The sequence below is a fragment of the Microcaecilia unicolor genome, chromosome 7, assembly GCF_901765095.1.
Source record: "Microcaecilia unicolor chromosome 7, aMicUni1.1, whole genome shotgun sequence".
Classification (NCBI taxonomy): Eukaryota; Metazoa; Chordata; class Amphibia; order Gymnophiona; family Siphonopidae; genus Microcaecilia; species Microcaecilia unicolor.
This window is the reverse complement of record NC_044037.1, coordinates 115404415-115426718: the sequence shown is the minus strand read 5'-3', so window position 1 is coordinate 115426718 and position 22304 is coordinate 115404415. Positions and strand designations below refer to the sequence as shown.

Sequence of the window (22304 nt, the reverse complement as noted above, 5' to 3'; positions counted from 1 at the left end):
TAATTGGGCCTTCAGATATACATTCTGGCTCTGTATCCACTCTCTCTCCTTCTCCAGCTGCTCCTCTCTGTAGTTTAAGGAGATCTCCAAGGACTGGAGCTCCTGCAGCCTTGCTTGTATTCCTATCTCTGCAGGGTCCTTTCCTAGGGACTTGGCACTCAGTCGCCTTATCTCCTGTGCCTGCTGTTCAGGGGTTTTCCTGAGCTCTATTTCTGCACTTCCATGTGCTGCAACATGCCCTCATATTCTCTCCTTCCTTCACCTTGACTTTGCAACTGGTCCTTAATCTCTACTAGTTGTTGTTAGAGGGCCTTGTTTTCCTCCCATAATTGATCCGCATACATAGTGGCTTGCTGCAATTCTTCTTCCACCATTCTAATCCAACTGTCAATTTCTCTGAATGCAAAAGTAATGCAGAAGAAAAATTATTATTATTATTAACATTTGTATAGCGCTACCAGATGCACACAGCGCTGAACACCTGACATAGAGAGACAGTCCCTGCTCAATAGAGCTTACAATCTAAAAATCAATTACCGTTTTGCCCCAGATGTAAAAATCACACGTCGTTGAATTCTCTGCAAATAAGTACATTGAGGTCATAAGACAGCATGAATCATTGGACAGCGGGGGTGAGAAAGTATGTCATCATACTTACACATTACTATTAAACAACACTTAATTATCTTAAGCTATGTTGATGTTACTGACATTTTAGTGTTACTACTTAGCGATTTTTGTGCATTAAAAATGTTTGCGCTAAAACACAGTAACAACATCATTCAAACGATACAATTAACAGTATGTCAGAATTCTGCAATCACTGTGAATGCTCAAAATGTCCACCCCCAGCCTTCAGTTGCTTTGGGAAGTTGTTAACAGCCTTGTCTATCAGTCCCTGTGGCAGGCTGTCCCAGATCATCTGCTGACCCCTTGCACATATAGAAAATGGCTTTTATAAAACTGTGTGGGTATATATGCATGCACATATATATGTGCCAACAACAGTAGACTAGGCAGAGACATTCCTGGGGACATAGTTTGGGTGGACTTGTGATGTACATGTATACTTTATAAAATAACTGCACATGCACACACATTTACACCTACCTTGCATTAAGTGTAAATCTGTGTGACAGCATTTGTGCCAACAGGAGCAAAACACTAACATAGTAACATGGAGGGGCATAATCGAACGGGGCCGGCCATCGATATGCACTCAATATATATGCACTCAATATATATGTGCACTATATGCACTCAATATATATGCACTCACTATATCTCAATCTTCATCTTCCCAACTGCAAAGGCCTCAAATACAAAACCTACTATGCATCCAACTTCTCCGTTATAGGTAGCCAACTCTGGAACGCAATACCACGACACATCCGAACAACCAATGAACATCTACCCTTCTGAAAGCTGCTGAAGACTTACCTCTTCAAACAAGCATACCCAAACAACCCAACTTAAATCTCGAACATAACTCCACACCACCAACACTACCCCTATTACAATCCTCTCCCCCACATCTCCCCACTTTGTTCTACTTGCTTAACTTAAACATCTCTTGATACTTTGTATCATACATTGTGTATCTATGTAACACTCTGTACCATATCTTGTACCACACTTTGTGTTATCTCTATGTATCTTGCACCATAGCTTGTAAGCCGCACTTGTGAGGCTGCTATCAAGCGGGAAAGAGCGGGGTATAAATGCTATAAATAAATATAAATAAATAAAATCGAACGGGGCCGGCCATCTATATGGGCGGCCATCTCTAAGGCCAGCCCCATAAAGCGGCAAACCTGACCGTATTATAGAAACAAGATGGCCGGCCATCTTTCGTTTTGATAATACGGTCAGGGCCGGCCAAATCTCAACATTTGGGCCGGCCTTAGAGATTGCCGGCGTTAGAGATGGCTGCCATTGGTTTTTGCCAATAATGGAAACTAATGGCGGCCATCTCAAACCCGGCCAAATCCAAGCCATTTGGTTGTGGGAGGAGCCAGTATTTATAGTGCATTGGTCCCCCTCACATGCCACGACACCAAACGGGCACCCTAGGGGGCACTGCAATGGACTTCACAAATTGCTCCCAGGTGCATAGCTCCCTTACCTTGTGTGCTGAGCCCCCCAGAAACCCCCAAACCCACTACCCACAACTCTACACCACTACCATAGCCCTTAAAGGGTAAAGGGGGGCACCTACATGTGGGTACAGTGGGTTTCGGGTGGGTTTTGGAGGGATCCCATTTAACACCACAAGTGTAATAGGTAGGGGAGGGATGGGCCTGAGTGCACTGCAGTAACCACTAAAAACTGCTCCAGGAACCTGCATAGTGCTGTGATGGAGCTGGGTATGACATTTGGGCTGGCATAGAGGCTGGCACAAAAAAGTTTTTTTTTTTTTTGGGTGGGAGGGGGTTGGTGACCACTGGGGGAGTAAGGGGAGGTGATCCCCGATTCCCTCTGGTGGTCATCTGGTCAGTTGGGGCACTTATTTGAGGCTTGGTCCTAAAAATAAATGGACCAAGTAAAGCCGGCCAAGTGCTCGTCAGAGCCGGCCTTCTTTTTTCCATTATCGGCCGAAGCTGGCCATCTCGTAACCACGCCCCTGTCCCGCTTTTGGTACTCTGCCGACACGCCCCCTTGAACTTTGGCCGGCCCTGCGACGGAAAGCAGTTGCAGCTGGGCAAAATCGGCTTTCGATTTTACCGATTTGGCCGAGTTTAGGAGAAGGCTGGCCATCTCCTGATTTGTGCTGAAAGATGGCCGGCCTTCTCCTTCGAAAATAAGTAGCATAGTAGATGATGGCAGAGAAAGATTTGCATGGTCCATCCAGTCTGCCCAACAAGATAAACTCATATGTGCTACTTTTTGTATATACCTGACCTTGATTTGCATCTGCCATTTTCAGGGCACAGACTGTAGAAGTCTGCCCAGCATTAGCCCCGCCTCCCACCACCGGCTCTGCCACCCGATCTCCGCTAAGCTTCTGAGGATCCATTCTTCTGAACAGGATCCCTTTATGTTTATCCCACGCATTTTTGAATTCTGTTGATCTGAACATGTATACCCTGGAGGAAAGGAGAAACAGGGGTGATATGATACAGACGTTCAAATATTTGAAAGGTATTAATCCGCAAACGAACCTTTTCCGGAGATGGGAAGGTGGTAGAACTAGAGGACATGAAATGAGTTTGAAGGGGGGCAGACTCAAGAAAAATCTGAGGAAGTATTTTTTCACGGAGAGAGTGATGGATACTTGGAATGCCCTCCCACGGGAGGTGGTGGATATGAAAACGGTAACGGCAGTAGCGTAGCTAGGTAGAGTGCAGGGGGAATGGCCGCTCCCCCAAACAGGTTTGTAGAAAAAATGGCGCCTATGCGCCTCTTGCCAATATTTTTTTCTGCCCTCTCCCAAGTGAGGCTCCAATCTTTTCCTGCCTCTTCTGCCTGCTCTCCTCATCCGTGTGGTCTGGTCACTTTTATTGTCCGAAGCACCGTTCTCCCTCCAGCACCGGCGGCGATTCCCATAGTCAGCCTTCTGACAGCGTGCGTCGTCAGGGCCTCTCCTCAGGCGCGTCCCGCCTACTCTGCAACTTCCTGTTTTCCGCAGAGGCGGGGACGCGCCTGAGGAGAGGCCCCGACGACGCACGCTGTCAGAAGCTGACTATGGGAATCGCCGCCAGTGCTGGAGGGAGATAGGCACTTCGGACAGTAAAAGTGACCAGACCACACGGATAGGGAGAGCGGGCAGAAGAGAGGGAGAAAGATGCAAAACTCAGGAGGGGATGGAGAAGGAAGAAAGCGCTGTCCAACACTAGAGTGGAAGTGAACCTATCTAGTCCACTGTAAGCAAGGGGTAAGGAAGCCAATTTGAATCTGTTTCTACTTCCCATCCCCCTCCTCCCCCACTCAAAACAAAACAAGCAAACTTATGAGGTGCTGCATCCACCTTGTCATTCTTTAATGTTGCTCCATCTTAAAAGGTGGAGGAGAAAAGAAATAACAATTGACTATCACTAAAACAGCTTCAAAAATTATTGTAGCTGGTAGAAACTGCAATTATATACTCTATAGTTTGTGCTCATTTTTTTTCACTGTTCTTATATATAGATGTCCAGATTTCAGTGAGGCTATCCTGTTTCCTGATGGGTTCATCTTAACTGTAGTTGTAATCTGCCTTTGGAAGCCTGGTGTTATAAAGATGATGGAATGTACTGAAATTAAATGGAAGTAGAATTAAACTCCCCTTTCATTGGGGCACATGGAATCACATCTTCATCTGTTTTGTAGACGTTTACCTTTTAGAAACACAAAGGGATTATTCTGCTTTGAACGTGTTTCAGGGGCAAGTAGTTTTATAAATCAAAATCAAAATAAATATTTTGTTTCATGCAGATCTCTTTTGTTTAAACATAAATGGGCTATAAGCCCCTAATTCAGTCCACTGGTTTTCTTATATTTTGTTCTTGTGATGACTTATATCATGCCAAAACTGAAAACTCTTATCTCTATCTGGTCGATAATAAAAGGAACACTATCTGCCCTAAAAAGTTGTTTTGTGGCTCTACATGAGCAATTGTGATATTAAATAAATAAGTGTATGCTTGTGCCCCTAGTCATGCATCCTACGTTTATATAATGCTTTCAAGAAATCCAGTTAACTATTTAACATTAGTGGAACATAGCTACAGAGGCATGGTATGGTTGCATTTTTAATATGGTAATACTAGGGCCCAGCTAAGAAACAGGTTATTTTGAGTTAGTCTTCACTGGACCAAACTTGCTTTCCTCGTGCCGTCACTATCCAGCAGGATAGACAGTGTCTTAAAATGTGGAGGATAAAGGATTTTTTTTTTAAACAATAAAGAGTGACAATGTGGATGCAGCAGCTCATAGGTTTGCTTGCTTTGTTTTGAGAGTACAGCAATGACAGCTGCGTGGGGAAGGGGAAAGTGAGATTGGCCTAATTGGTTTCAACATTTTGATGTCACTTGGCCTCCTGTCTATTAAACCTCCTTGGAGCTGCCAGAGGATGGACCGTGGGAGCAGGCCAAGGAGATATGTGGCCCCAAGGAGGATGGGGAGCGCTGAAAGAGACGGGGAAGAAGGTTAACATGGGGAGAGAGAAGGGTAAATGCTGGACAGGGAGGGAAAAGGACACAGAGTCAATACTGGACAGGGAGAGGAGAGGGACATTGGAACGCAAAGAGGCAGTGCTGGAAAATTAAGAAATGGGGACACAGGGGCACTACTGAAAAAGGGGGGGGGGGAAGATAGGGGACACAGAGGGGCACCACTGGAAGGAGGAATGGAGATATGGGGACAATGTTGAAAAAGGGGTGAGATGGGGATAAAGAGGTAATGCTGGAAAAGGGAGAAGATGGTAACACAGGGGTAGTGGTGGAAAAAAGGGGGAAGATGGGGACACAGGGCAATGCTAGAAAAAGGGAGAGATGGGGACACCTGAATGGCAGATGCTAGAAAAGGGAGAGATGAGGAGACCAGGTAGGCTTGTGCTGAAAAAGGGGGGAGATGGGGACACAGAAATGGCAGATGCTGAACTTGAGGGTAGGATAGGGACAAGGGACACAGAAGGGAGATGCTGGACAGGACAAATAGTGGTGCAGAGGAAAGAAGGTTGGTGCACTTGGAGACAGAAGAAATCAGATGGGCAAAAGACCCTGTAATAGCAGAAGAAACAGAGAAAAACAGAAGAGAGACAGCGGGACCAAAGCAAATGAAAAAATAAATTGTTCAAACAACAGTAGGGGGATTCAAGTGCATTTTCTTAAGTCATTTTGGATGTACTGAAGCACAGATTTTGATGGGTAGAATCAGGGACTGCAAATCCCATATGAATTTGGGATGTGAGTTCACACTAGGACTGGTTGAAAAATCTCTCTTCTGGAACTGGATCACGTGGCAGCTCTATACACAGCTATTTGATAGTGGGGTTGTAAAATGCAAGATCAGTGCCAAACAGATGTAGAGAAGAAAAGGAAGAAGACAAGAGGTGAGAGAAGAAATGGAAAGGCCAGCCTGGAAAACAATTTGTAAGGCTGACTCATGGAATATGGAAACAAAAGACTGGGACCAGCCAAATTCCCAGACAACAAAGGTAGAGAATTGTATTTAATACTTTGTAAGGACTGAGATGTACCTGCTTTGTAAAATGTACAGGAGAAAATGCATTTCTGTCTCTTTTCTACTAGTATTGCACTGTTTATAGAGTCTGGCTTCCTTGGACAGAGAGTGTGTGTGTGTGTGTGTGTGTGTGTGTGTGTGTGTGTGTGTGTGTGTGTATGTGTATGTGTGTGTGTGGGGTCTCTATTTCAATTCTGTTGTTGGTGGGGGTTTTTTTTGTGGCTCCCTATTCTGTATTAGATTGGTAGAATGGAATGTTGTCACAATTTGGGTTTCTGCTAGGTGCTTGTGACCTGGGTTGGTCACTGTTGGAACAGGATACTGGGCTAGATGGACCATTGGTCTGACCCAGTATGGCTAATCTTATGTTTATATAGATGAGGGTCTGTCCATGTTCTGCATGTGTGACTGAGGTGAAGGATTCTGCTAGCATGTAATGTCTGTGTAGGAATGTGTAACAGTGCAGTTTGTTCCAGTTTTCCAATAGTAGGTATATTGGTGCTCCACAGTCCAGTGTAATATATATAGCACTCTCTTCTGATAGGTGGGTTAGGGCTGTTATGGTGTGGTAAGTTTTGTGTTCTAGGGCAGTCCTGGAGTACCCCCTTGCCAGTCACCACACAAACAAAAGCCCATCTGATTTAAACAAGGTGTCTAGAAGTGGAAGGAATATGTGTGCTATTCTTGAATATTTTTACTTTGTAGTTAAGAAGACAGGTTGCTTGCTCTGGCCAGTCTAGGGACCTTCTCTGCGTCCTGCCTCCTGATGTAACTTACTGTTTCCATGTAGGCAGGACGCAACAGAGACAGCCTGTATTAATCATTGCCCACCATAGCACCTGAGCAACAACACAGACACTGCTGTCTAGCTGACACTAACCGGCGCCTATTTTATAAAAGTCTGCTCCCCCTGAGATCAGAAACTGGCTACGCCTCTGGGTAACGGAATTCAAACATGTGTGGGATAAACATAAAGGAATCCTGTTTGGAAAGAATGGATCCTCAGAAGCTTAGCCGAGATTGGGTGTCAGAGCCGGTGGTGGGAGGCGGGGCTAGTGGTGGGCAAACTTCTACGGTCTGTGCCCTAAAAATGGCAGATGCAAATCAAGGTAAGGTATACACAAAAAGTAGCACATAAGAGTTTATCTTGTTGGGCAGACTGGATGGACCGTGCAGGTCTTTTTCTGCCGTTACTATGAAACGTCTGTTTACACTTTCAAAAAAAACTAGGACTAGGGGGCATGTGATGAAGCTACAAAGTAGTAAATTTAAAACAAATTGGAGAAAATGTTTCTTCACTCAACGTGTAATTAAACTCTGGAATTCGTTGCCAGAGAATGTGGTAAAGGCGGTTAGATTAGAAGAGTTTAAAAAAGGTTTGGACGCCTTCCTAAAGGAAAAGTTCATAGACCATTATTACATTGGACTTGGGGAAAATCCATTATTTCTGGGATAAGCAGTATAAAATGTTTTGTACTTTTTGGGGATCTTTCCAGGCATTTGTGACCTGGATTGGCCACTGTCGGAAACAGGATGCTGGGCTTGATGGATCTTTGGTCTGCTCCAGTATGGCAATACTTATGTGAAGAGGGGCCACATCCGCTCATCTTCAATTCCGTGGAACTTCTTTTGTCTCTAAAGATCTACTAAATAAATCCATAAGAGGTAACCCAGTTGTGAAAATATGATGGCCTGCTTGTCCTGGGGGAATAATATAAAGACTATCTGCATTTGACAAAGAATTTCTTTCAAATATTTCATAAACAGAATCTCAGCAGATAGTAAGTGGGCATAGGGGTACTTCAAAATACATAAATTCTTTACTCTGAACTTATTTTCAAACTTTTCTATCTGTATAGAGAGAGAGAGAGAGAGAGAGAGAGAGAGAGAGAGAGAGAGAGAGAGAGAGAGACACTTTAATACATGCAGTGGTGACTGCCTGAATTAATAAAACCAAAGGTAAGGCTGACACATGTTTATCCAAATTAACCAGGTTAGCGACCACATTAGTTAATTTCAGAGCAGTATCTTCAGAGAAAGTACATAAAGAAGAAAAGGGAGCCCTAATCATGGATTCCAACTTATTAATTGCCTACATTATGTCAGCCAAAGAAACTACTTAGCTTCAACAGAATCAAAAACCAGAGAGAGAGCTTCAATTGTTGCTAAAGTTACAGCTGGGATCAATGTCCTTTATGGGGAACTGGGTTTGACTCTCACTGCAGCAAACTGTGACTCTGGGCAAGTCACTTAACCCTCCATTGCCCCAGGTACAAATAAGTACCTGTACATACTATGTGAAACACTTTGAATGTATTTGCAAAAAAACACATAAAGGCGGTATATCAAGTCCCATACCCTTTCTTTTTCTCCTTTATAGAACAGTGCACAGCAGCAAGTCCACGCTCAACTTTCAGTGCGAGGAGTTACACCAAATGAAACCAGGTGTAAATTCTGGAGTGCAAGTTGGGCGCGGATCTCCCCACTTGAATACTATAACTGAACATTTTAAGGGAACACTTCTGACCTGCCCATGGCCACGTCCCTTTGAAGCTTCGCTTCCCTGGTCCTCTGCCCACTGCTCTACTATTCTTCCAATGTTCATAATCCTATTTACTTGTCCATTTTTGTTTCTTTCTCTGCTAACATATCACTAAGTCCCTCAGATGGCTTTTGAGCTGAAGAGGAGGACAGTAGGAAAAAGACAAGGGAAAAGAATAATGGATTAGTAGGATTACTAACTAGAGATTCTCATCAAAGCTTGAATTACCACACAGATCTTCTAGGTCTGTATTTAGGCCAGCAAAATTCTGGAAGCAGCAATCTAACACTTCTAGCAGTTTCTGTAGAACCTACTGCTGATGGTGGAAGGAGCCGTCAGGGTCACTACTAACAGAAATTTGGAGGGGATAGGAGGGGGCAGTTTGGAGAAAGGTGATACTGGAGGTCAGGTGTTAGGGATTTTTCTTCTCATGCTTACCTTGCCTTGAAGAAGCAGCATCATGGAGCTTATCACCTGAGGATTCCTTTCCAGGAGTCCACAGAGTTTCAAGTTGACATGGCAACAGGAATAAAGAACCTGTCAAGGGTGAGGGAAAAGAGAAGATTAAGGTACTAGGTTCAAAAGGTATTTGTTGAACTCTGAATGTGTTAGTCTAGTGATGAGGGAAAAGAATAAGTAGAGAGGGAGAGTGAAAAAGTGACATGAGAGAGAAAGAAGAAAAAGAAGAGGAAGAACACAAAGAAACAAAAAACAACAAGGCAAATGATCTGCAAACTCCAACATGGAAAACAACACAGCAGATCAGTGTGATATATTAGAGCTTTATGAATAGTACCATATACCAAACAATTGCCCGACACAGGCTGTGTTTCGCCTAAAAGGGCTGCGTTAAGAGCTAAAATAAGCAAACTTACAAAATAACAAGAAAGTTAATATATAAACCATAAGTAAAAACAATAATTATTACATCATTATTACATAACTAGTAACAAAAAGGCCCGTTTCTGACACAAATTTAATTATTTATTTATTGCATTTGTATCCCACATTTTCCCACCTTTTTGCAGGCTCAATGTAGCTTACAATGTATCGTTCTTGGTGGTAATAGATTAGAACGTAATCACTTATTGTTACATGAAACGGGCGCTAGCAAGGTTTTCCTCGGAGTGTGTATGTTTGAGAGAGTGTGTGTGAGGGTGACTGTGTGAGAGAGAGAGAGTGAATATGCGAGTCTGTGTGTGTGACAGAGAGAGAGTGAGACTGGGTGCGAGTGTGTCTGTGAGAGAGCATGTGTGTGAGCATGAGAGAATGTGCCAGGGCCCCCCCTCCCAGTTCCAGGGTCCCCCCTCCCTCCCGCCCTCTGAGTTCCAGGGTCGTCCTCCCCTCCTTCCGAGTTCCAGGGTTGTTGTCCCCCTCCCTCCCTCCGAGTTCCAGGGTCGCCCCTCCCTGCTTCTGAGTTCCAGGGTAATCCCCTCCCTGCCTCCCTCCGAGTTTCAGGGTCCCCTCCCTCCCCTGCATTATGCTCTCTCCCTTGCATTCATCCATATGCAGGCAACGTCCTCTGTGCCCTGCCCTCCCATCCATCCATGTGCAGCATCTCTCCCCTGCCCCCTCCACCTCCCTCCGAGTTCCAGGCCCCCCTCCCTCCCTCCCCCCTCCGAGTTCGTGTCCCCCTCCCTCCCTCCCATTTCCAGGGTCCCCCCTCCCTCTGTCCCTCCCTCCCAGTTCCAGGGTCCCATGGAACTGGGAGGGAGGGGGGATGGAGAACGTTGGAGGAGTGACGTCAGCAGGTGGTTACAATCCCAGTGACACACATTGGAAAGTTGGAGGAGCAAATTATTATTTTACATGCATAAAATATCATGTCATACACTTAAAATATGCTTAAAAATATAAACATATATAGATAACAAAATAATATAAAAACAAATATAGATATATATAGCCATTTTAATGATATATGATTATAAATAATGATAATATCCATAATAATTAATATGAACAAATAAAGAAATAAAAACAAATAAAAATCAAAAACATAATTATCTGGAGAACCATAAACTAGTCATACCCACATCATAATATATCGAACGGGCATGCTTAAACTAATATTCCACATTAGTAAAAATGTATGTATGTTTAATAATAAAAAATCTAAAACATAAAACATATAAAATATAAAAAATAATATTTTTTTCTTTTTATATATTCTTTTGATATTTTCTTTAGTTTTCTCTTTCATTATTTTTCATTTTTATGTTCTGTTTTGCCTTGATAGCATTCATTGGTGGAAAAGTATTTCATCACACGGTTTATACCTTAGGTATGTGTCCTATCTATAATATTATTTTTACATTGCATTTTATGATATATATATATATTTTATATATTAAATATCATCTAATGTTTGTTATATATTATTTTACAATATGCTTTGGACTATGATATGATCTTGTCATTTTTCCAGGTACATATTATATTTTATATAGAAATATTCATGTCTGCTGAGTTATTTCAATAAGGTGCTATAATATTGTTATGTTTTAGATTTTTTATTATATTTTATATAAAACATACATACATTTTTACTAATGTGGAATATTAGTTTAAGCGTGCCCGTTGATATATTATGATGTGGGTATGACTAGTTTATGGTTCTCCAGATAATTATGTTTTTGATTTTTATTTGTTTTTATTTATTTGTTCATATTCATTATTATGGATATTATATCTATTTATAACCATATATCATTAAAAGGGCTATATATGTCTATATTTGTTTTTATATTATTTTGTTATCTATATATGTTTATATTTTTAAGCACGTTTTAAGTGTATGACATGATATTTTATGCATTATGTAATAACTAGTAAAACAGGCCTGTTTCTGACACAAATGAAACGGGCGCTAGCAAGGTTTTCCTCGGAGTGTGTATGTTTGAGAGAGTATGTGTGAGATTGACTGTGTGTGAAAGAGAGAGAGAGAGAGAGTGAATGTGCGAGTGTGTGACAGAGACAGAGTGAGACTGCTGGGTGCGAGTGTGTCTCCTCTGTCCCCCCTCCAGCCACCCAGTGATTCTCCTCTGTCCCCTGCTCCCCCTCCGGCAATTCTACTTTTTCCCTTGCCCCCCTCCAGCCACCCACTGATGCTCTTCTCTCCCCTGCTCCCCCTCCAGCCACCCACCGAGTCTCCTCTGTCCCCTGCTCCCCCTCCAGCCACCCAGCGAGTCTCCTCTGTACCCTGCCCCCCTCCAGCCACCCAGCGATTGTCCTATCTCCCCTGCCCCCCTCCAGCCACCCAGCGATTCTCCTGTGTCCCCTGCCCCCCTCCAGCCACCCAGCGATTCTCCTTTTTCCCTTGCCCCCCTCCAGCCACTCCTCCACTTTAATCAGCAAATATTAAATTCCCCCCATGTGCTACAGAGAAGCACTGAGTACATCCTATATAACAAAACACACCTCCAACGTTCTGAAGCCGAGAAAGTGAAGCCTTCAAGCCTTGAAGCATTCGTGCGCTCTGTAAGGCTCCATCTCCTCAACTGACGACACGTAGTTCCGGAACGTTGCAGCAATGCTTCAAGGCTTGAAGGCTTCACTTTCTCGGCTTCAGAACGTTGGAGGTGCATATAATTATATAGGATTATTGTTTTTACTTATGGTTTATATATTAACCTTCTTGTTATTTTGTATGCTTACTTATTTTAGCCCCTGATGCAGCCCTTTTGGGCGAAACATAGCCTGTGTCGGGCAATTTTTTGGTATATGGTACTATTAATAAAGCTCTAATATATCATACTGATCTCCTGTGTTGTTTTCCACAAAGAAACAAAAGGCATTACCTTGAGAGTATTGAGGGCAAGTTTTGGATGCTGAAGAGCGGAGAAGAAGGTCTGAGCCTGATCTGCATTATCTGCCATCAGTCTTTCTGCTACATGCTGTGCAACCTGAAAGTAATAACAATAGAGAAGCAGAGGGGTGTGAGTAAAGCAAAGTTACTCACCTGTAGCAGGTGTTCTCCGATGACAGCAGGTCAAGTATTCTCACATCTGGGTGATGTCATCCGATGGAGCCCGGTGCACATACACTGGTGCCTTCACGCCTAACGCGCGAGTGCAGGTCCCTCAGTCATGGGAGGTGGGAGGGTATGTGAGAATACTTGGCCTGCTGTTTTCGGAGAACACCTGCTATAGGTGAGTAACTTCACTTTCTACGAGGACAAGCAGGTCTTCCGTATGTTCAAAGCAGAGGAGGGTTTCTAAACCTATCTCTGTATTAAGAGGGGTGCCACAAGGTTCTGCCTTGCCTGCCTTCCTGTTCAACATCTACATGGCCACTTTACTACTACTACTACAAATCATTTCTACAGCGCTACCAGTCGTACGCAGCGCTTCACAATTGAACATGAAGAAAAGACAGTCCCTGCTCAAAACAGCTTACAATCTAAATCAGGACAGACAGGACAAATAAGGGATAAGGGTAGACCAGACAGATAGGATACATAGGGAAAAGGGACTATTGAAGAGAGGAAGACAAGATAAGGTACGAGCAGGTGACAAATTAGGAATTAAAAGCAGCATCAAACAGGTAGGCCTTTAGCCTGGATTTGTGTGGTAGTTGGGATCCTTAAGTGTGGAGTATCGGCTGTATGCAGATGACATCCAGTATTTTTTCCCAACAGCGTGGGGCAAGGATCTGTCTGTGCAACTGACGTCTTACATGAGTGAGATCTGTAAATGCTTTGAATATAGATAAAACAGAAATTCTTAATGTGGGGAGGGTGATGGATGATTGTTGACCCCAGACAATTTGTGTGGGTGAAACTGATGTGCCTGTGCAGAAGGAGATAAAGTTATTGGGTGTGACTTTAGATGCTCAACTTATGATAAAAGAACATGTGGTTCAGTCAGCCTTTCATCAATTGCAGTTGTTGTTTCAATTGAAACATATGTTATGTTTGGCTAGTTTTAGCAGTGTGATTCAGGCTATGGTCTTGTCAAAGATAAATTATTGCAATTCTCTTTATTTGGGAGTTGCAGAGTATAGGCTTAAAGTGTTGCAAATTTTGCAGAATGCAACTGCTAGGTGGGTTGCTGGAATTTCCAGATTTGATCATATTAAGCCAGTGTTGAGGCAACTTTATTGGTTGCCTGTGAAATATAGAGTGCAGTATAAAGTCTTGATTGCTATTCATCAGGTGGTTTATGCCAAAATGCCATGGTATTTTTTTTTTTTGTTACATTTGTACCCCGTGCTTTCCCACTCATGGCAGGCTCAATGCGGCTTACATATTGTATACAGGTACTTATTTGTACCTGGGGCAATGGAGGGTTAAGTGACTTGCGAGAGAAGTTTTGATTTAAGCACATCGTCCAGTTTCTGATATCCTTGGTCGCTCTCCCACTTTTTGTACTTTGGGTTAAGTGACTTGCCCAGAGTCACAAGGAGCTGCCTGTGCCTGAAGTGGGAATCAAACTCAGTTCCCCAGGACCAAAGTCCACCACCCTAACCACTAGGCCCCTTTGGAACAGTTACCACTTTGTCCTCTTGGGAGGCTGTTAAGATCTGATTTTACTAAATGTTTACATTTACAATTGATGCCCTCTGTGCATTATATGCTGCTACAACAGCATCAGTATATTCAATTGCAGCAAAATGCTTTACCTGGCCAGCTACGTATAAGTGCCTGTTTTCAGCAATTTAAGATTTTAAAAACACAGCTCAAAATACAGCTCTTTGTTCCAAGCCTTTTTATGACGGGCAATATACTGATGGAGAGTTTACAATGGCAGCACTTTGATGTTTATGTATGTAGATGGAAGATAAATAGTTTGTGTTATTTTTAATATGCATGTTTTTATGGAAACTACTTAGAGTATAAGTGGGTTAGAAGTATTTAAAATAAATACTCATATCTGGGAACCCCTAGCTACCAGGCTCACTGAAACAATACTAGGACAATAGGGACTCGAAATGTCGAGGTCTCAAAGTCAATTAACCTGAAACTATTTGCACACTAGTTGTGAAGGTGTAACCTGGAACTAAAGAAAAACTGAGCCTAGAGATGACCGAACTGGGTATCCTGCTCAAGGCAATAATGAGATGTGAATGCGTGGACAGAAACCCATGTTGCAGCTTTGCAAATCTCCTCTATGTCACTGCAGCTCTGACACTATGAGCCTTGACATGACTCTCAAGAATCAGCCCAGCCTGGGCATAAGTGAAGGAAATGCAATCTGCTAGCCAATTAGAAATTTTGCGCTTGCCGATGGCTGTCCCCATCAGGTGTGGATCAAAAGAAACAAAACGTTGGGTGGATTATCTAAGGACTTGTCCGCTCCAGATATAAGGCTAAAGCTCGCTTGCAAACTAAGTTATGCAGTATACTTTCACCAGGATGGGCATGTGGTTTTAGGAAAAATGTTGGTAGAATGATTGATTGATTAAGATAGAACTCAGACATCACCTTAGAAAGGAACTTAGGGTGTGTGCGGAGAACTACTCTATCATGGTGAAACTTAGTGTAAGGTGGATCAGCTACTAGGCCTGAACCCACTGTCTTTGTGAACTGAAGTGACTGCCACCAAAAACACAACTTTACAGGTCAAATACTTCAGACAACAGGAATCAAGTGGCTCAAAAGGAGCTTTCATTAGCTGTGTGAGTACAATATTGAGATCCCATGACATAGTTGGAGGTTTGATGGAAGGCCTTGTCAACATCAAACCTTTGAATTGATTTTGCACTTTTCTGCTTACTGACAGGCATGACCCATGGCCTACATAGCTAAAAGCTCAAACTTCATCTTTCTGTATTTTTGCTGAGAGCTGCAAAAATGCAAGGTCACACTGTACCAGCAAAGAGTGCTCTTCCCCCTCCCCTTACAGAAATGGTGCCACTTACTCTAGCTCAGAAGAATATGTTTACAGTTTGTGAAGGATGAAGTATTGAGGATTTAGATAATACTGTGATAAGACCCGGGTGTTAGGCAAATTCCTGAACGAAGTGGCGACTGAAAGTCTTCAGTAAAAGAGCTTTGGACTTATTTTAAGATGCTGTGTTCTGTAAACATTCAGATAGTATGTTCCATTTAATGTAAACAATAACGTAAGACAGAATTTAGCTGATCTCTACTATAATAAAAGGCACCTTCAACGTTCTGAAGCTGACTCCGTGGCTTCAAGAGAAGGGTTCGTAAGGATCGTTAGGTTCGTCGCTCTGTAACCATCTTGCTCGGCCCCCACCTCGACGTCAAAGGTGGTGGACCTATCAGAGGTGTGAGGGCAGGGCCGACAGAGATGGTTACAGAGCGACGAACCTGATGAAAATTATGAACCCTTCACTTCAATGAAGCCACGGGGTCAGCTTCACAATGTTGCAGGTGGGTGGCAGGAGGGGAGAGGAGGAAAAGAGAGGGGGCAATTACCCTGGAACTGGGAGGGAGGGAGAGAGGGAGGGGGGGCAATGATCCTGGAACTGGGTGGGAGGGTGGGCGGCCGGACCCTGGAACTTGGAGGGGGGCCAGGTGCACCCAGAAACTGGGATGGATGGAGGGAGGGGGGGTGACCCTGAAACTGGGAGGGAGGGGAAGAGGGGGGGGAAGACCCTGGAACTGGGTGGGTGGGAGGGAGGGAGGGAGAGAGAGCGGACCCTGGAACTTGGAGGGAGGCCGGACCCTGGAACTGGGAGGGAGGGGGCACAGGCGAACCCTGAAACTGGGAGGGAGGGGGCACAGGCGAACCCTGAAACTGGGTGGGAGGGGGCCCCTGGCATACACTCTCATTCTCACACACACTCTCGTACACAGTCTCACTCTTCTCTGTCACACACACTTACACATTCACTCTCCCTCTGTCACACACACTCACACATTCACTCTTTCTGTATCACACACTCACTCTCACACACACTCTGTAAAACACACACACACCGAGGAAAACCTTGCTAGCGCCCGTTTCATTTGTGTCAGAAATGGGCCTTTTATCCTAGTGTTACAATAAATTTGGCTGACATTACAAGTTATACACTGGTTGGGAGGGGGATTGATGCTCCATCCACTGTATATAAGTGGCTGTTGTATTCCATCTAGTCAGGGGGCTGAGATGACCAACAGAGAGTAAGTTTTTGCAGCTGTGGTTTCACTCCCTCTCAATAACAAATGGCTATTTGTTATTACTTCATTTTCTAATTGCTTTATTGTCTAATTGCTCTGTCTCCATCTAATTACTCTGTCCAATTACTTGACCTAATTCTGTCTAATTACCTAATTATCTAATTCCCTCTAATTCCCTACCTAACTCCATAATTCCTTCACCTAACTCCCTAATTACTTTACCTAAAATCCCTAATTACATCCCTAATTACTTTGCCTAATTGTTTATTGCCTAATTAGATTATTGTCTAATTGCTTTATCATCTTATTGCTTAGTTATTATCTGTACTGGAATAAAGACTATCCCTTTGGAAGGAAAATAGCTTCTGTCCTTTCCATCACCCCTTACCTCGGGGGTGGTTGGTCCATTATATCTGGGGCGGGTGTGAGGAGGTAGAAAAACCTTATTTGCCCCATACTTCCAAATTGTATATTTCTTATGGTATGTAGATATATCAGAGAAATAATTCCCACATAATCACGGTCCTCACTGATACTAGCCTGTCAGAGGAGGCCCCAACAGACTCCACTATAAACACCTCTCATTAAATGAACAACTAGAGGCTGTACAGAGAAAGGCTTACCTCCAACATGTTGATAAGCACTAATTGCACTGAGATGAACCCTTATAGAGTTGGTTTTCAAACCAGACTCAGAGAGGTATTCAAGCAGTTTTTGTGTAGGAAAAGTGAGGGGATCTAAGGTCTTGCCTTCATACCAGACTGCAAACCTCCTCCATTTAAATGAGTAACACCTCTTAGTGGAGTCTTTCCTGGAGGCCAATAAGATGCGAGACAACCTCCAGCAAATCTAAGGATTCAAATTCTATGCTCTCAACATCCAAGCTGAGAAGGCCAAGGATTGGAGTTTGGGATGCAGAAGGGATCCCTCATTCTGTGTGACGAGGATTAGAAAACATTCCAATCTCCATGGACCTTTGGAGGACAGCTCCAGAAGAAGAGGAAACCAGATCTGCGAAGGACAATAAGGGGAGATTAGGATCATAGTTTCATGGTTTTGCTTGAGTTTCAGCAAAGTCCTCTCTATGAGAGGTACTGGAGGATTTGAATACAGAAGACCCTCCCCCAGTGGAGGAGAAAGGCATCCGATGCTAGTCTGCTATGTGATTTGAGCCTGGAACAGAATTGGGGGACTTTGTTGTTAAGATGAGTAACAAAAAGATCCACCAAGGGGGCTCCACTCTTGGAAGATCTCGCGGGCTACGCCCATGTTGAGAGACCAGTTGCAAAACCCTGCTCAGTTTGTCCGCCAGGCAGTTGTCCTTTCCTGCTAGGTATGTGGCTCGGAGGACCATTTCATGAAGGAGGGCCCACTGCCACATCCCCACTGCCTCCTGACACAAGGGGTAGGATCCCATACCCCACTGCTTGTTCACACAGAACATTGCAACCTGTTTGTCCATTTGAATGAGAAAAGTTTGGTTCTGTAGTCAATCTCTGAAAGCCTTTAGAGCATTCCAAATGGCCCTGAGCTTGAGGAGGTTGATGTGGTAAGTTGTTTCCTAAGCAGACCGAGTACCCTGGGTGTGAAGCCCATCCATATGAGCTCCCCATCCCAAGTTGGATGCACCTGTTTTTAACACCTTCTGAGGAGGTTGAATTTGGAATGGTAGTCCCACAGCAAAATTTGTTCGAATTGTCCACCAGAGAAGGGCAAAAGTCAACTCTGGAGGAATCTGAATTACATCCATTAGATTCCCAGCCACCTGAGACCACTGGGAAGCTAGGGTCCATTGGGCCCTCTCTCAAATGGAGACGTACCTTGGAAGTGACATGCACTGATGAGGCCATGTGGCCCAGCAATCTCAACATTTGCCGAGCTTGCTGCATTGGACCTGAGAGGCAAGTGTTATCAAGGCCTCTGCTCTCTCTTGTGGAAGAAGAGCCTGAGACTGCAATGTATCGAGCTCGGCTCCTAGGTACTCCAAATGCTGAACTGGGAGAAGTGGGACTTTGGGTAGTTTATCACGAACCTTATAAACTCCAACACCCAAATAGATAGGCACATTGACTCTGTCACTCCCTCTTGCAAAGTGCACGTAACCAGTCAATCGTCTAGATAGGGAAACACATAGACTCCATCTGCACAAACACGCTGCAACTACCGCTAGACACTTGATGAATAACCTAGGAGCTGACACAAGATCAAATGTCAAAACGTGACACTAATAATGGTGTTTCCCTATTCGGAATCTGAGATATGTTCTATGACTGAAAAGTATTGAAATCTGGGTGTAAGCATCCTTTAAGTCCAGAAGGCATAGACAATCTTTTTCCTGAATCATGGGGATAAGGGCGCCCCAGGAAATAATTCTGAACTTTTCATTGCCTAGGAATTTGTTCAGGGCCCTTAGGTCTAGAATGGGATGAAATCTTCCCATCTTTTTGGGCACAAGGAAGTGCCTGGAATAGAATTCCTTCCCTTCTTCCCATGGTGGAACAGGTTTGACCCCATTGGCCTGTAGAATGGCAGACATTTCCTCTACAAGTACCTGGTTGTGCCATGAGCTGATGAATGATGCTCTCGGTGGGCAATTTGGTGGTCTTTGATGCTGTGAGACCCCAGGCGAAGTTGCTGGGGTGGCCCTGGGAATAACTCATACAGGCATATTTTTATTCACCTGAGCCCTGGGACCTGTTACCTCACAGGCTAGGAATCTCAGATGCAACAGTTTCAATGTCAATGTTATTCTATTGATTGCTATTTCCCCTAAGAAAGGGTTCAATGAAATGTATAGATAAGAATAATCCTAATAACAGAATATTTATGTAATAAACATAACTAATAACATCTTCCAAATAAATATGCTTTCAATTGCTTTTGAAAACTTAAATAATTTGCTTCCACTCTTATAAATAATGGAAGAGAATTCCACAATAGTATTAGTACTACTGCAAAAATAGTATTAAATATTCTGAGAAACCGAATCTTACTGTGAAACACAGGACAAAGAAACAACTGCTCAATCTATCTAGAAGAAGAACCAAAGAGGTATGTAAAAATCATATTAATTAATAAACAAGGTGCTGAACCATAAATTATTTGATATTAGATGCAAAAAACTTTGAACAGGACGCATCCAGCAACTGGTAACCAATGTAGTGCTTTCATATAATTAGAGACAGTAGTGAAATGTTTAATCTGAAAATTAATCTCATAGCAGTTCTCTGCAAAAACTGGAATTTCTTAAGATATTTGATGTTAAGCGCCAGGTACAAAACATTACAGTAGTCAAGGTGGCGTAATATCATCATTTGAACCACATGAACAAATGTTTCTTTGGTGAAAAAAGCCTGTAATAACCTTAATTGTCTCAATTTGAAAAAAGTTTCTTCCATAAGTGGTTAACTTGTGAGTGGCAAGACAATGAAGATTCAAGAATGATTCCTAGAAATCGAGATTCCATTTCAACCGTTAGGATATTATTTTCTGCTAGTTTAATAGTGGAAGGTACTGTTTCTTCTGGTCTTTTAAACCATAAGATCATGGTCTTCTTAGGGTTTAACTTCAATTTATTTAATAAAGTCCATTCTTGAATTCTATTTATTCTGCTGACAATTACATTCAGTAATTCAGAAATTAAGTAAGTTTCTGGTAAGAGTAATAAAATACTGTCTGCATATAAAAATAACATCTCATCCGCATTTAATCTAAGTTGACTTAAAGATGACATTAAAAAATTGAATAAAATCGGAGACAGTGGTGAGCCCTAAGGAACTCCACAAGGTGACCAGAAACTAGAAAACGTTTTATTGAAATTTACAAGTACGGTTTTCTTAAAATCCTTTAAACCAATTATATCTAGATCCTCCAATACCTATGTCAGCCAGCTTCACAAGTAATAGGATATGATCCATGGCATCAAATGCTGCAGAAATATCAAACTGTAATCGAACAGTCTGCTTTCCAACACTAAGCTGCTCTTTCACATAGGTAGTTACATAGTAACATAGTAGATGACGGCAGAAAAAGACCTGCACGGTCCATCCAGTCTGCCCAACAAGATAAACTCATATGTGCTACTTTTTGTGTATACCCTACCTTGATTTGTACCTGTCCTCTTCAGGGCACAGACCGTATAAGTCTGCCCAGCACTATCCCCGCCTCCCACCACCGGCTCTGCCACCCAATCTCGGCTAAGCTCCTGAGGATCCATTCCTTCTGAACAGGATTCCTTTATGTTTATCCCACGCATGTTTGAATTCCGTTACCGTTTTCATTTCCACCACCTCCCGCGGGAGGGCATTCCAAGCATCCACCACTCTCTCCGTTAAGAAATACTTCCTGAAATTTTTCTTGAGTCTGCCCCCCTTCAATCTCATTTCATGTCCTCTAGTTCTACCGCCTTCCCCTCCGGAAAAGGTTCGTTTGCGGATTAATACTTTTCAAATATTTGAACGTCTGTATCATATCACCCCTGTTTCTCCTTTCCTCTAGGGTATACATGTTCAGGTCAACAAGTCTCTCCTCATACGTCTTGTAACGCAAATCCCATACCATTCTCGTAGCTTTTCTTTGCACCGCTTCCATTTTTTTAACATCCTTCGCAAGATACTGCCTCCAAAACTGAACACAATACTCCAGGTGGGGCCTCACCAACGTCTTATACAGGGGTATTAAAACCTCTTTTCTTCTGCTGGTCACATCTCTCTCTATACAGCCTAGCAATCTTCTAGCTACGGCCACCGCTTTGTCACACTGTTTCATCGCCATCAGGTCCTCAGATACTATCACCCCAAGATCCCTCTCTCCGTCCGTACCTATCAGACTCTCCCCGCCTAACACATACGTCTCCCTTGGATTTCTACTGCCTAAATGCATCACTTTGCATTTCTTTTCATTGAATTTTAATTGCCAAACATTAGACCAAAAGAGTTTCAGTGTTATGAGCAGCTCTAAACTCAAACTGAGAAAAATGCAAACAAGAAAACTTATTAATATATTCCTTAAACAATTGACTCACATATGTTTCTAGTAACTTAGTGAAAATAGGTATACTGGTAATGGATCGATAATTAGAAGACATAGACAAATCAACGTTATTACCTTTGGGTATTGGTGTAAGTATAATCTTACCCATATCAGGTGGCAATGAACCCTTGGCCAACAGTAAATTAAATTCTATTGTTAACCATTGTAAGATTAAAGGCGGTACAGTTGAGAATAAAAAAGTAGGACAATAATCTAGAATACACAGAGAGTGTGAACATTTCTTCAACAAAGTAGCAGTAATAGTAACAGTCATTGGTGTGAAAGATTCCGAAATGTAATTAGTTTTCACCCCATCAGAAAATATTGAAGAGGAATCAAATGAGTAATCTATTCTATTTGAAGCAGTGATCATGACATCAGAGCAGATCTTTGATACCTTATTAAGAAAAATATCTGCTAGATCTTGAGCAGATGGCACAGATACACAAGGACCTGAAGAAGAGTCAGAAACAGTTGTTAAGGATTTCACTAAGGTAA

The 22304-nt window shown here is 42.9% G+C and overlaps 1 protein-coding gene across 1 annotated transcript in view; it reads right to left on the bottom strand.

Moving 5' to 3' along the window:
* The window catches only part of STK36 (serine/threonine kinase 36), a 385051-nt gene that overhangs the window by 88564 nt on the left and 274183 nt on the right, over positions 1 to 22304 (bottom strand). The window contains exons 17-18 of the mRNA XM_030208993.1: positions 12505 to 12609; positions 9143 to 9241 (exon numbers count right to left, since the gene is read on the bottom strand). Of these exons, the coding sequence (XP_030064853.1) occupies positions 9143 to 9241; positions 12505 to 12609 (204 nt within the window). The remainder of the gene's footprint in view (positions 1 to 9142; positions 9242 to 12504; positions 12610 to 22304) is intronic.